At 39.7% G+C, this 16,229-nt stretch overlaps 1 protein-coding gene across 3 annotated transcripts in view; it reads right to left on the bottom strand.

Moving 5' to 3' along the window:
• Positions 1-16,229, bottom strand: part of tox2 (TOX high mobility group box family member 2) — a 93,377-nt gene that overhangs the window by 10,090 nt on the left and 67,058 nt on the right. For 2 of the 3 annotated variants that reach the window (XM_071520383.1, XM_071520384.1), the window contains exons 5-6: positions 3,605-3,871; positions 1,549-1,779 (exon numbers count right to left, since the gene is read on the bottom strand). In XM_071520383.1, coding sequence (XP_071376484.1) covers positions 1,549-1,779; positions 3,605-3,871 — 498 coding nt within the window. The remainder of the gene's footprint in view (positions 1-1,548; positions 1,780-3,604; positions 3,872-16,229) is intronic. The other variant, XM_071520388.1, reaches the window with a different exon arrangement.

The following is a 16,229-nucleotide window of genomic DNA, read 5'->3' as shown; positions in this document are numbered from 1 at the left end:
CGAAATGAAGATTCATGGTGAAGAGCCCTGGTGAAGGCGGCAAAAATTAACTGCAAATAAAAGGGACAGACGGCCTCCAAAGTCCAGCGTATAAAGTAGGTTTGGTGGGAGAAAAACACACCCATGCTAGATAGGGTCTAGTCGACGGTGGCTGAGGCTGAGGCTGAGGAGAATGGGCTGCACTTTGTCATGGAGACAGGTGCTTTTATTTGACACCCAATAGGCTGCGCCCCGACTGGATATTCTAAAAATATGAGTCTGCCCACGATCATCAGACTGTCTCGTTTTCCATTCATTTCACACCATCATTTGTTACCACAAACACATAGAAATCCTTTGACTTTGTCTGTTGGTGTGGAATGCAAAAATGAAATAGAAAATGTGCTGGACAGGAATCCTCAAGACTGCAGTGACTTGATGCAATCCTATGCATAGGTCAAGGTGTAGTAAGATTAAATTGACTGATGAAGATACTCTGGCCAATTTGTCAACAGCTAATGGGAACAAAATGCTGACATCTTTCAACATATGCATGATTTACATTGCAATGATAATTACAAATTTCTACCAGTTGGCTTTGTACTGTAAGTGTATGAAATCAGGAATGTCTCATTTAGAAATAAATGTACAGACAAGATTTACAAATAGTACATGTCATGACTGTATCATCTGAATAAATGCTAAACAATTCCAATAATAATATGTTACTTAATATGCATCGTAACATAAAAAAACAAAACAAAACATGAGCTTGCATTTATTTGCAGATTGTTGAATCTACATTTCCAAATCATCCGACATGTGGATTTGGTTGCATTTGTTTTCAGAATTTTGAGACATTTCTGACAGAGCTACCATGCATTCACACTGCAAACTTTTTGTGGTCATCGACTGTCAACAATAAGATTCATGCAGAGTTCACATGTGGTGAACTTTGACCTGCAAATTTGGATGCCGCCAAGATAAATGCTAGGCATACTGACCTTTGAAAGAAAATCCAACATGGAGGAGTCTCTAATCGTGATTAGAATTAGTAATTGTGTTGCATGATCCAGTTCTATACAACAGAGTACACAATTAACGAAGAAAAGACCCAGATGCTAGCTAACTAGCATGCATAGCATCGCAGCTGTAGCTAGTTAGCTATGTAGCTTTTAGCTATGACAGTGCTTGCTAGCCAGTGCCAGTGCCAGTGCAGAGCATTTAATTTAAAATGTGGAGAAGTATTGTGACTGACCTCTCAATCAAGTTATGCATCATGCTAAGCTAACTTGGGTTCAATAAACTTGCAGTTTCAGATGATGGAAGTCAGGTGGTATTTGTGTATAGGAAAATACATTGTGATCACCCTTGTTTATTTACAAGTCCTGATATATATTTGTAAATCTTGTTTGTGCATTTATATATGAGAGATTCCTGATTTCATATAGGCTGTGACTGTGCATGAGATTGCCTATGACTGTAGCACAAGCATTTACATTTTTTTTTATTTAGAAGAATCAGTTAAGAACCAAATACATCTACACTTTTCAAAAGTCATCTCTGTACCTGTTTCTGCTCCTCTCCCAGTCCATCCCACATGGAGGCCACTATCTTGGATACGTCTCCGAAGGTGGCGTTGGGGTTCTGTCCCTTAATGGCTGCCTGGGTGTCTCTGAAGAACAGGGCGTAGGCCGACACAGGCTTCGTCGGCTCGTTGGGATCCTTCTTCTTCTTCTTTTTTTGGGGTTTGGGCTTGGGCTTCATCATCTCTGAAGACGGCCGCTTCTCGCCCGTGATCTGGAAAACCATCAAAAACACAGAAAAACATAACAGCTTATTGATATTGCAGAGAATAAGGTCTTCCATTTCAACTACACTTGGGGAAAAACCTGCCCTTGGAGTGAATAATTGCTTCTCTGATGAACGCTTATGACATTTTGTCCAGGTGAAGCATGTAAACTTCATTAAATCCATAATTCAATCTCTCTGCTCAATACCCGTGTAGTCAGCATTAGAATATTGCAGCAATGTTTCACTGACAGTAACACTTTTACACAGGCACAGGTTGACACAGCTATGCTGGCTGTGTCTTTTTTTTCCCATTCTCCCTCTACAGATTTATCAAAAACACATTTGTTAGTTGAATTTATCAAACCTTTTTGAATCTTTATTTTTCAATTGTTCAGCAAGTAATAAATTCTGACTTTCATGCTTTGGGGTGAAAATAATTCAAAATTGCATACTGTATCTGTACTGGCTTTGATGTGGTCGGAGAATGGATTGGAGAGAGGCAAATGGAATTACTCACTGATAGGAGAGATGTAATCGTTTTTTATTCATACATAGACAGTCAAAAGCACAGCAGGGATGTATATGCAGGGAAATATTGTTTTTTAACGAAAAGATCCTGTTCTTGTTATATCACTACAAGCTTGCATTTACACACACAGATGAATTTAAAGCATTGAGGACACAGCAGATTCAATTATACACTGATGTTGATGCTTCTCATCCCTCTGGTAAAAATTAAGCAAATCCACTGAGATATGTGATTGGTGGGTAATTTATATATAATATATGCTTTTTTTTTTTTTTTTTACAGATTTACATAGACCAAATGAATGTTAACAAGTACCCTTCTCTCCTTACTTGAATTAATGAATGAATGATTTAAATGAATGAGTTGTAGTTTTGCAAGCAGATGGATGTTGTGACATGCGTTCCCTTAAGCCTTCCTGACCTTTCAAACACTGTATTTAGCTCTGGGAAGATGGTAATCCAGGGACAAAGCTAGAGCGGATCACCAACACCTATTACTCAACCTTTATTTTTTTGTTCAATTTTGTTAAAAGCTACTCTATTCTATTCTATTCTATTCTGTTCTATTCTATTTGATTCAATTCCTAATACATATGTTGGATACAGTTATGATCAGTCCATTAAAATAGTAATCACACCCTTGGTGTTTATATAGAAAATTGACATTATTTCTAGAATTGCTTGAGGAGAAAAAAAAAAAAAAAGATTGCTCATGTTGAAACAGAGTGTCTCTTGATGTGACAATTAGAATCTTGGAAAAACACACCTACAAAATGTCACGGTGGTAATGGATTTTCAGAAATTCTCAAATGTGCCATTGGAATGAAAATTCTTCTGAGTGCCAATAATCTTTCACAAAAGGACCAGGAGAAGATAGGACTGTTTTCAAGTGCGAACCAGAATTTGGAACCATTCTGAACACAGCAGTTGCAGTTGAAGTGGCGTTTGCACAGATAATACAAAAAAAAGTATCTATACTCCAGTACCAAAATACATCAGTGTTTCTACAATATACTGTATATATATCATAATTTACCCCAGAACAATTTTCTTTTTAAAGCATGACACCACACCACATCATACAGTAAGCATCACCTTCAGCAAAGCAAGCATCCCTGGGACAGTTTTCGAGGGAACCAAATATAAGAAGCACAGGCACAGCAACACCCACTCAATGCCTAGCCCCGCATGCCTGTTTATCTCAGCACTGCAGTTAGCATGTGAACCAAGTCAAAGAAGCATTGCCAAGCCCTCGCCTGTTCCTCCACTACTGCAAGCCAAAGAAGCATTGCCACACCAGTACCTTAGAATGAGGATCAGTCTCCTCTTCCTGATTGGAGCTTGAGGGGGAGGGTGTGGCCGATTTACTTCCGGGAGGTGAGGGGGAACCGTGGGGAAGTGCGCTCCGGCTGACCTGGGGGTTTAGCTGGGACAGAGCGCTCATGGGGTTGGGCAGTATCGTAGGTGAGCTGTTTATCATGGGGTTGTTACGGGCAGGGTCATAATGAGCGCCATCTGGGTGGTGGTGATGGTGGTGTTGCTGGTGGTGGTGCAAAGCCATCTCCTGCATCTGGGGTGAGAGAAGAACACCAGCTTTACTTCTTAACCGCTACTCAAGCTAATAAAAAATAGCCAATCAGCCAAATATGTGTGTCATTGGAAATGCTTGTCCAATGCTTTGAATTGGAGATGATATCTTCAAATTTGAGAAAATGTATGTACTGTATGTTGGGCAAAATCTAAAAAAAAAACCAAAACAGAAAAACAAAACTGACCAAAAATTGAGATGTGTTGTAATGGGGAAATAAGTCTGTGGGAAGATAACTTGGTCTTGGTCCTTCTGCACTGTCTTTCCACAGGACTGGGACACACTATGCATTTTTTGTGCTAACTTGCAGATTTGTGGCCGAGTTTATCAGTTTACCTGACTTAAATCTTGGCCTTGATTTTCCTTTGGGGCAAATTTTGAATATCGTTTGATGTGGATCCCCTTGAACAATATATTGCTCATCATATAATGAAAGAGTTAATCAAACTGAATATCTCTCTTGACTATCTTGTTTTCTATGGAAATCTTATTGACCAGCGATGATTTGCTCTGGAATGTGCAATCCAAACCAATCAAAACTCTCACAACCACTTCACTGCAAACACAGGAGACACCTACGTTGCCTCCCACAAGGCTGACACCATTCAGTGGTATGTAACAGGCCCAAAAAGAATTAACAAAAAATCATACCATTGTTTCATCAAGCTCTCTATTAAGTTTACAGTAAAGTAAGTCCATGACGTTGACTGACAACCAGTAGAAAGTGCAACAACATCGAAAGGTATTTAGTTCCTAAACAGAGTATGGGCCAGAGAGTTAATTTTGAAAGCCAGACATCTCAGCTCTTGGTGAAATAATCGTTGAGTCATTGGTATTGATCAACATCCCTATCAACCCCCCGCAGATGTATTATGCTCACTGTGTGAGGGGGCAGTAAAATGTTACTTACTGCCCCTTTAAACCACATCCTTTCCAACACTTGGGCCCACAAATAGAAACAAAACAGCGCTCACTGCGGGAGAATGACCCCCTAATGGAGAACACACTTCGAGAATGATTACAGAGCCAGACTTCACAATCTTTCACAAAGTTCTGCTCTTAGCAGTCTTAAAAGATCTTCAATAATAACCACATCAAAAGCTTTTCTTCAAGATGCATCGGGACAGAACATGAACACGGACCAAAGGATGCTTTTAATGCAGGCATAAATGGGAATGTTTGGCAATTTACAGATCAGAAAGTGATGAACTAGCATTTATTAGCTCTTTTAAACATTCATGAGTTAAATAATACATTACACATTAGCGCAGTGCTAAAAAGATCAAATTGAAAGGGCCCTAGCATATACGGTCTTGATAAACACGAGCAGAGGTTCAGAGATGAAGGCTTGCCTCTCTAATCATAATTGGTCCCAGTAGGTTGCTGGAATAAAAATGCACTGCAAAGTAATGTTGTAAGAGGCTCTGGCCTGCTTTGAAAACTCATAATATTCACAGGACATTAGATTCTGTGTTTGCCTCAGCAGCTGCTAACAAAAGGCAGCCATGAACAAAGACATTCCTTTTGCATTTCAAATAACCATGCTCTAACCTCCCCCAACCACTACAACTTCCAATCATAATTCAAAACACCATCACTACACTTCTTAAAACAGGAGGAAATGGCTTCAGCAAAAAAAGGAGTAGAAAGAGGGAAAAAAAGAGAAAGAAAGGGAGAAGAGAAAGAAATAGAAATCCATTAATTTTCCATTTTCCATGGACCTGCTCTTTAAGGGTCCTCACAAACCAAGAAGCATTGAAAAACCAATTAATCAAACATGAATGGCCTATCATAGCTACAGCAGACGTATTTCCATAGCAACAGCCTCCTGGCGAAATTGTCACCCTTTAATCTGAGTCACACCATGTTTCATATAAACAAGAAGGAGACATGCAGAGCAGAAGAGTGCACAGGGGATCGGCACCATGGTGCTGTGGCTACTGGGTGTCAGTGGCCTCATAAGAGTGTGATCAGGACAGCAGAAGAAACACAGGGATCGCTTAAGGATGAAGGACAGGGATGTTTACGAAAAACAAATATCCATGTTGAAGCTTCTATTAATTGGAACTAATTAATTTGAAAACACATTATAGTAAAATAGAGAAGATAGAAGACATAATGAATCACCTTCTTCTTATTGTTAGAGGAAAACCATTGTAGAGGTGGTGTGGTGGGGAGCAAACACTGCTTATCTCTTTCAACAAAAAAAAATAAATAAAAAAATAGAATAATTCATGGTATTTGTTGATTTGTTGTGAACCCAGTACACATTTCCTCTGTCATTATTTATATTCAGTCTCATATTTCATGGCTTTAACTCAAGTTTCGTTTTCATTAGAGCTGAGTGTTCTGTCCCAACTAATGAAGCGAAGTCAGTCGACAGAAAATATAAAAACATATAAACCACTGCGCACCAATATAAATTTGATGAAGTTGATGGCGAAGTTACAGTATGTAAATGCAAATGCATAAATAAGTGCTAGCACTACCCTCATGACAAGAAGAAAGAAATAGACACTTAATCTATTGAAATATGCATTACGTTATTGCGGTTACCAAAAGCAGTACGCGACCATCTCAATATAATATCTACAGTACCAGTGCTAATGTCATCATTCAAACCACTCACATTGTAATAGTTGCCTGCTAATAGTCATTCCAATGTGCTTTTTAAATGTCTCTGAGTGCTTTTAGTTGGTGCTTTCACCTGTGTGAGACAGAAAGAGCAAGAAGTTATCACGTAGCGCCATCAGGCCGGAGCTAAATAAAGCGACCCTCTGACGGCTGTACAAATATTATGAAAGAATCTGACAAAGGTTGCTGGTTGCCATAGGTACTGTATGCTAATTCCTAATGGTATCATCCAAATGGCTGGCCGAGAGAGGGGGATGTGCAGTGCGAGTAACAGGATTTAGTTGGTCATTGCTATCTGCCTAAGCTGTAGCACATACAGTACAGTATATAACACTGCTTTTTCACTGGGTCTTGACACAAACAAAAATATTCTTTTCATTCTGGACACATAACAGGATGTTCTGTGGCCAGTGATGCAACATGAAAATGACGTTATGAATATTTGTTTTTAGTGGGGTGGGTTTGACAGACGGTTATAGGGGCATCCCATTTCATGATGGCCTCATTCTGGTTTTAAATATAAATTTCAAAAGGATGATAATCATTCGTCAGCACAAAATTTGACTTCCCTCATAATAAGACTGTGTATCTAACCTTTTACCAATACTATAAATGGCAAGAACATCCACTGTGTCAACCACAAGGCAACAGGGCATGTCAAACAAATAAACCCTCTTAGCTTTTCATGCTGTTTGGCAGACTGCTCCTCAGTAATTTTCAATTAAATTGTCCTTTTCAAACTGTCCATCATGTTATGATAGTACATGTGCAGTATCATTTTGGAAATATTTTTGCAGTCTCTTTAACTATTCAATAGGAGAAGGCTTCTATTTTGTGGTTCCATTGGAACGCTGCAGCCCTATAACTAGCAAGTGGAACAGTGGCCTAAAAAGTTTTTCTGTGTGTGTGTGTGTCTGTGTGTGTGTGTGAGTGTCTCTGTGTGTGTGTGTGTTTTTATTTTTTATTTTTTTTTGGAAGTTGGATTCTGACCTCCCTTGGGTATTGTCATAGCCAAGCTTAACTTCCAGAAATTTAGTTGTTTGTTTGAAGCCCCAGGAGATAAAAGCCCCTCATAAACAGGGGAGAAAAAGTGAGAGGAAAGGAGGAGGGAGGGGACAGGAAGAGAGAGAGAGAGAGAGAGAAAGAGAGAGAGAGAGAGAGAGAGATAACAGTAGAGAAGAGTAGGGAGACAGCAAGAGAAAAAGTGATAAAGAACACATGACCAAAGTACCAAAATCCATCTCCAAAGTTAGCTAGGGGACAGTTGGATATTGCTTTTTGGTGATGAGCAGCCAGCAGACCTAAACTGTGATGTAAAGCCAAGAAACTCAGTGTGAACGTGTTCCTCCGCCATCGTTACGCCTGTCGTGTTTGTATTCACATCTTGTACATCATAGTCAAATGGGAGTCAAATAACAAAGGCTTTCCAATTATGTGTAGCACATTGTGTGCGAGATGGAATATCACAAAGCCATTGTTCCCCTGCTCCTGCTGACCTTACCTTTGAAATGGTTTCACGGCCGCTCCAATTGCCTGCACCATTTGATTTAGCTAAGGGGATTTGACCACCAGCACAGAGATGAGAGAAGAGGGGGAGAGAGCCCTATAGAACTACAAGGAGAAAGAGGAGAGATTCACACCAGAGGAGAGTAAAACACAGCTAACCTTGCTCTGTCCTTATGCTGATTATACCAGACAGGCATCTGTTTCATAATTTAAATTAGAGGGTTGATTGCTATGCAAGGGTTTTATTGCATTGGTGTCATAATAAACCAGTCTCCTGCTGCCAAAGAATCAATAGATGCTGTGGTCATGCTCTACCTTGTTAGTTCCATCTAATATAAATCTTTAGTGCACTTCAATGTGTGTCAGTTTTTAGCGAGGTACTTCCTACAGCGGGGCTGGGGTCAATTCACTTTCAATTCAATCACGTCCAAATAGAAATGGAAACTGAAATTCATTTGCTAATGATACAGCATTTTTTTTTACAAGGTTGGATGATAACCAACTTATGGGAAATGTTTTTCAGTATTTCAATTTTGGAGAAATTCACCTCCTGAAATGACTAAATTGAAAGCACACTGATCCCAGTGCTGTTCTATTCATTTGGCATTTGACTCTATTTTGTGGCTACTTTTATTAGCTCTGTTAAGGCTGTCTAGCTCTTTCCCTATCCCATCCGACCCTGTTTGAATATATAGTGATCAATGGTTGTGTGAGTCTTGGGCCTCAGCCTCTTCTCTCTTCACTCCCTGCTTGACTGGAGCCATCTTGTTTAGAGTGATGGCTCACTCACACAGGTTCACGGCTGCTATTGTAAAATCACCCAGCGTTTAATTGAAACAAATGACTATAATAATAGAACATTATCCCTGCAGGCACCCAGCCATGACAGCTTTAATTAGAGGCCCGTTCAAGACTGATCCTTCAAAAGCACGGCGCGCTGCGCAACACGGCGGTAAACACGCCTTTAGGTAGGGAGCCAACCATGGGCCTCGTGGCCCTCAAAGCTACTTCTCATTCACCCTAAGGGCAAAGCGCTAACAGCTCTCTTCCTCAAAGAGCATTCTAGCCTCTATCCCTCCCTCCCTTCCTCGCTCTCTCTCTCTCTCTCTTCTCTCTCTCTTCATCCATCTCTTTGGCTTATCAAGCTTATATATACCCGGGAGGGTCATTTACACAAGCTGAGGAGTACTAATAAGAGAGTGGATTTATGAATCATGCACTGCTTAAGTCTCAAAGCAAAGGCAAAATGCTGCTTCTGTGGGTTTGTGTCATCAGAGGGACACTAAGTAAGAAGATGTGATGGGCAGGAGATGCTGGGATGTTCATGAAAAAAACACAAGTAATAAAGAAAGTGTTTCAAGGATTTGTTAAAGCTGTATTAGATGCATTTGAAAAGTGTCCAAGCTAACTTTATTAAAAATTATTCAATAAGGCAAGCAGACTTTGATACAACAGTAATAAGGTACTATGATTCAGGTATAAAACCTGCCAACTGTATTCAGAAACGCACTTTAAACACCTCATCTTATTTATTAGCTCGGCCGTCACTTCATGTTGCCAAAACAAGACACTCTTAGGTCAGTTACTTTTGATCATTCCAATTAAATGCTAGTCAAATGGAAAAATACTAAACAGTTGCTCTTGCACCTTCTGCGCTGAACTGTGATCAAGTAATTAATCTGGCAGAAAAACAGCAAATATCTCACAAACGAGCAGCATAAGGGAATAATTACAGTTGGTGTTAGAGTTTCACCACAAACTTTAAAAAGAGAGAAAAAGCAATTTATTCCAGTAAAGTCTTATGTAGCCACACTGTTAAAATTGACTTTACCACTATATCTCTCAAAGCCAGATAGAGACCATGCCAACACATCTGATATTTTCATAAAGATCTTGGCTTGACCTTTCAGCTTTGCCTCACAGATAAACTGTAAAATACACACACAAAAAAACAGACCAGAACTGAAGTCACAACAAAGGTAAAATCAGATTATACTAAAAGTACAGCAAGCTTTTGCACAAAGAGGCTGGTATTCCTGGTTGTGATGGACTATTGACTTGAAAAGTACCACCCTGAATGCTTGCCATGTTTTCACACTGCCGTGTGAAAACATGGCAGTGGTTGATTTGCAGATAGTAATGTCGCGATGTCCCCCTCGGCACCATCCTCCATGTTCCTCATTACTGGTAATGTCAGAGCCTCCTTTGCTTTTATTTTCTCTCTCTCTTCCTTTCTACTTCTTCTATTTCTTTTCCTCTGGTTGTCTCTCTCATTCCTCATTCTCTGTCATTCTCTCTCTCTCTCTCCCACTCTCTCTTTCTACCTCTCTCGCTCTCTATCAGCCCGGGCGTGTCTCTCAGCTCACCTCACAAAGCATAGCGTCAGAGAATCAGAGCCTTGTCTGACATGACATGTAGGAGACGGTGGTGAGGAGCGGCAGGGACACACACTCTTGACAGTAGAAGGCAAGGCTCCTCTGCTCCCACTAATGAGACCGCTGACTGCCGTGTCAAACACAGTTCACGTGTGTGTGTGTGGGTGTGCCCGCGCTTGCACAATAAAAATGAACGTAGATGCAGAAATAATGAACACAAAGGCAAGAAAGAGCACACAAATGAAAGCAGGGGTGCATAATACGAGCCAGTGTGTGCGCGTGTGTGCACAGACATATATACACACACAAATGCAGACATTAACACACACAAGTGGAGGTCATGCCAACAATTATACTATCCAGAAGGTGATTTGCATAAGTGAAAACTCATTTCTTGTTGAAACTTCACACATTTCTGACAGGAGCCATCTTCACCTTTTTTTCCTAACTGTGAACTACAACAAATGCTACAGACAGCGGATTACCATACAAATGATCTAGTAGCTCTTATTATAATCACTCAATTCACAGTATCACATATCAACCTTGTGGTAATGGAGGACTGCCATTTTAAAGCCTTCATCAGAGTATGTACATCAAACTAAGGATATGATATACTTTGTGTTGAGATTTTGGACTAGCATTCCTGTCTATTCTAAGCTCAAATGAAAGCTGTGACTATTATCTATTTATTTTTGCAAACCTTTTTCCCTACTCAAACATTTTTCCCTTCCCTGTGGATGGATGGTGCCCATGATGGCTGCCTATGGCATAAACCTAGGGCTGGTCCTGGATTAACGCAGTACACATGAATATACACTAGTGTTTTAAGCATCTTGGATCAAGCCACTCCGGCGGTAGCGTCGTCTTGAACGTGGCAGGTGGTACAGCAGGGGAGAAGTCCCAGAGTGAGATGACATGGGATATTCTCCATCGCCACCAGGGCAGAATATTCCTTGTGGTGAAAGCAGAATGAGCTGATGGATGGTTGAGATAGGGCACAGTGCAATATGGACACGATTTCATGGCATGATAAATCGCAGCAGGGGCCCGTGGCTAAGTGTAATATGAAATCCTTTATCTATGTATCTCCTTCATAACACTGGCTATCTGCTGCAGCTGAATCTGCTTTGTTTCTCTGGCTTCTGTTCTTCGCTTGAATGCCAATGTTGATCACATCTACAGTATGGAAGAGGATGATGACAACAACACATGTGCGATAACACATCTTCTGCTCGGCCGTTTTTGAAACGGCATACGTTGTGATGAATTATCTAAATTGAAAATTGTCACTATAGAGATCCTCTTCTATTACCTGTGATCTTGGTGATAAGATAAGTAGATTTATTGGACAGTGGAGGTTTTGCATAGCACCCGATATCGGAGAGAGTCAGCCTACGTTTGTACCTAACAAAAGTGTAAATTAAAACTCCAATATGAATGAAATGAAATTTGTCTCACAGAACTGGTCCATTTAAAGTTCTGTTTGTGTGTCATTCAACACCACCTCTTAACGGTCTCTGATAAAAAAAAAAGAAAAGAAATTAAGCTGGCACCTTATCCCCTGATTAGCTTAATCCTATAGGTTAATTGACTTTATCAGGGAGAAAAAAAGATGGGCTGCCGTTCCAGCCAGCAATGAAAATTCCCCCCCAAAAAATAATGAAATTGGAAAATAACTTCTATTTCTTTTAAGATATTTCTTAATATACAACTACAGTTTCATATCACATTGCCAGAGAAATAAGGTACTTTCTCCCAGGAGATGAGAAAAGAATTGAATTTTTCCTTATCGGTCATCTATTTTTCCACAGAATGCTATTACTTGCTGCCTGCCGTTGCTAAGCAACAGGAAATATTAATAGGACCTTTTATTAGCTAGGCTTTACCAGTGGAGTACTAAAATGAGGAAGTGGAAAACATGAATGTGTTACATAAATCTCTGAACCTTTCAGGGTTTGCACAAGTCTCTGTTTGTCCAGTGATTTATGGCTGTGATGGTTCATTTATGGGAGAGGGAGGTGTGAAATGCCAAAATGGAACATTAGCCTAAGGGACAATTTGAAAATAAATAATCACAAAAAAAGTGAAAAGAGAAAGCTGTTTAAAGAACAGCCCTCTCTTTTCCTTCAGATTTCAAGAGGCCATCAAACAAGCAAGTGATTTTTGTTCTGCTGGAGGCATTGATCATTCCAAAGCATCTGTGCCTGAATCATCATTGGAATAACTAATAGAAGTTCCATTCTATCACTGGGCTTGTTGAACTGTGGTGAAAAGGGACAGAAATTCCATCATTTTCCCCAGACACTCTAATCCTTTTAACCAATGACTGAAAATGAAGGTCTTCCGAAGGAGAAATAGGTTTTCTTCATATCGTCAACACATATTGCATCTGAATGAAAAGTATAGTATAATGCAAAGCCTCAAAGAGCAGACGGTCTATAAAGGCATATAAAGGCGTTATGATGATGGACAATGACAGGCAATGACAGACAAGAATACCAATAAGATATAAATAAGCTCTAATTTCATTGTCCATGAAACTCTTTCCCTGAATATGCAGGGGTAATTAAAAGTTTAAACACAACTGATTCCAATGATTCAAAAAAGAAACATGATAACTATGGGGGCTGCTTTTGTTTATAAGAAACCTGCAGGTGTACAGTGTGCGATTTAATAAGTTTGCTGAGATCCTCCATCAGAGAGAACACATTAAAACACACCTCTAGTCTCTTATCATTAATTCATCCCAGCTTGTCTGTGACAAGTTCAGTTGACATTGCAGCTCATATTTCATTCACACACGCTTGGAGAGCGAGCACCTGCCAGGAGCACTTAATGCCTGGTAAGGAAAAAAAGAAGAAGCAAAAAACAAAACAGGCATCTACACAGCTTAACATGACAATCAGGTCAGGATTAATACCTGCTAATTAATCTCAACAATTGTGTAAAGATAAAAGGCTAGGGAGGAAATTCTTACATTCATATGCTGTAACAAAAGAAATTACTAGAATTAGACTATGAATTTGAATATGAATACAGCCGGTAGATCTTCAGGGCCTCGTAACCCTCATTAAAAATGAGCTGACCCTTTTTCAGCTTGTTTCACATTTTGTGTTCTGGAAAATAACAAACATGATGATACTACTTTAATACCTGGAAGTTTGATGCATATAGCCATGGCTGCTAATACATAGCTGCTATGCATAACATCCCCGGGCTGATTATACATTCATCAATCTGTTACATATTCAAAACATCACACTAGACCCACTTTGATGATGGCTAATATAACATGCATCATTGAGGAACATGGATAAAATACTTAATCAAAGATGAATTATTCTGGTTGCAGTTACAGGTCATATGATACTGAGGAGCATTTTAAATAATATCATAATTAAAAATGGAACATTCCCTTTCAAACAGATTTAGTTATTGCAGATCTAGTTATCACAGCGCAGGTGTGATGTTCCCATGAATACAGCAATCTAGCCAGAAATGAAATAGTTTTGCTTCAGGCAAATTCACAAGTAAACGAAGACACAATAGACAACAGTCGGGCCACTTTACTCACTAGTGAGCCCAGAAATTCTTCACCAGCGCTAGCAGAGATGTGTATCTTTCTGGGCTTTATTGATAAGATCAGTGCAACCTGAGCACGGCTATTAAATGTCTAATGTGTTTTGGAACATGCAGAAGATGCCATGACAGTGGGGGCATTAACAGGGAGAGAGAGAGAGAGAGAGAGAGAGAGAGAGAGAGAGAGAGAGAGAGTGAGAGAGAGAGGATAGAGGGCCTGCCAAGTGCATCAGAGCATCAGAGAAAAGGGCTCTCTGAAAGATATCAGGTTTGGCCAGGAGGGGCTTCAGACCGCAACACAATAAGCATCAGCAAAAGACCCTTATGAATTGAAAATGGCCTCTCTACGAAATTAGGAGAGTACAGTCAATTATGTGTTTCAGGCTTTGAGAGTCAGCAGAGGAGAAAAAACCTGAAAAGTAGCTGCCTGGTTGGAAGAGAAAGTTAACTTCAGTCAGCCATTCTCTTTCTCCTGTTGATGGCTTAGATTATATTTTAGTCAATGTCCCTCATATTCATTTGAAAGATCCACAGAAATAAAAGCCTGCATTTTGCATGCGAGTGGGAACCTGGTGAGCTTTCACAGGGCAGGAGGCTCTCCACCCACAGCTTGTAATGAGTTTTTAGTTCTCATCAATGTAATATCAACCTATGGATCTCACTCTAAAAAACCTTTTAGCTAAATCCTATAGTTCACAACAGCAACATCTACAACCACAAACTCAGCACGCAATATCTATTCTATCAAACAGCTCCCTGACTATGATCAGCTGCTGCTGTAATGCGACTCCACTGTAAATCTTTTTTGTTATAACTATTTATTTGATGTATCTATTGTTGCACCTGCAATGGACTACTTTCAAATGTCCTTATACTTGAATCAAGCAGGCACGGGTTCAAAAACCAGAGGCTCTCAGCCTTTTTGTTGAGACAGAATAAACCTATTTCACTCAACAGAATAATCTCTAAAATATCTAATAATGAAATTCAGGAGATACAGAAAACTGGAGGTATATGCTCATTTTGAATAAGAGTTAGCAATTGCTTCTTGCTTTCCTCCCACCAATGCCCTCTTCCCTCCCATCTCTCTCTCTCTCTCTCTCTCTCTCTCTCTGTCTCTCTCTTCCTCTTATTTCTCCTCTCTCTCTCTATCCTCACCCCCTCCTCTCTCCATCCAACTCTATTGCACTCTTTTCATTGCCCAGCTCACGTATTGAATCTGCCTGATGAAAACAGATCTCACTGCAGCACCACAATAGAATGGCTGATGCAGGAAAGATGAACCCTAATGGATTTTTTTTTCAATGTGCTCAAGATTGAATATAAGGCCTGACCTCCAGATGTAGTGGATCCATTTCAACAGCACAGATATTGTTTATAGTGAAGACACACAAACATACACACTTGGACACACACATACAGTACAACATTAACACCAACAGCAGCAGCAACACCCGGTTCTATCCACCTATTGCATTCAAACCCTGCATTTATCAACACCCCAAACAGTCTAAAATTAGAAATTAACCCTCACTATTTATCTATCCATGTCAAGTGATGTATTCATAATGATAGCATCTTTTGTTTGAACTGCAGAGTTTGATTAATTACTCTGCTCAACAGTGTGTGTCAAGGTGAGGCACCAATTTAATAGACACTCGGTTCTCAGCACAAATGAACCTCTGCTACGGTTTGGTAGTTTAGCCAGACAGACTATTTGATTTGGAAATGTCTGAGTCTGCTTTATATGCTGGGTTTTTGCAGCTAGGTTGAAGCAGCACCCCTAAAAAAGATCTGCTATATGTCCAAGCAGCCCTTCTCCCAACTAGTTATATGCAGGATTGGCGAGGTCACTCGCAAAATATAATTTGCTACAGATCACTGATCACCTGGTTAAAAGCAATTTCAAATTCAGTGGTGTGATCTATTGGATTACTCCAGTTCAGCAATGTAATTTCTTTCAGTTGCATTTGGATTACTTTGCCTCCGATTATACAGAATATGAAGTTAAAATTGACAATTATTATTTGTTTTATTATTTATTTCCATTTACAGCATTTGGATTGCAAATGTGTAAAATGTTCTTTTTGTCTCCAATTTCAAAACCAAAAAGCCTTTAAACCATCAGACCTGGTACTGAGTTAACAGAATAGTAATCATCAAATTTTTTTTTTTTTTCGATCATTGGGTCTGCAATGTGACTACCGTGGTTTTTTTTTCAGTAGCTTTAAAATATTTCAGTC

The sequence above is a fragment of the Centroberyx affinis genome, unplaced genomic scaffold, assembly GCF_046629955.1.
Source record: "Centroberyx affinis isolate AG114_WGS23_722 - 3 ecotype Tasmania unplaced genomic scaffold, CSIRO-AGI_Caff_v1 ptg000797l_1, whole genome shotgun sequence".
Classification (NCBI taxonomy): Eukaryota; Metazoa; Chordata; class Actinopteri; order Beryciformes; family Berycidae; genus Centroberyx; species Centroberyx affinis.
This window is presented reverse-complemented; position numbering and strand designations above follow the sequence as displayed.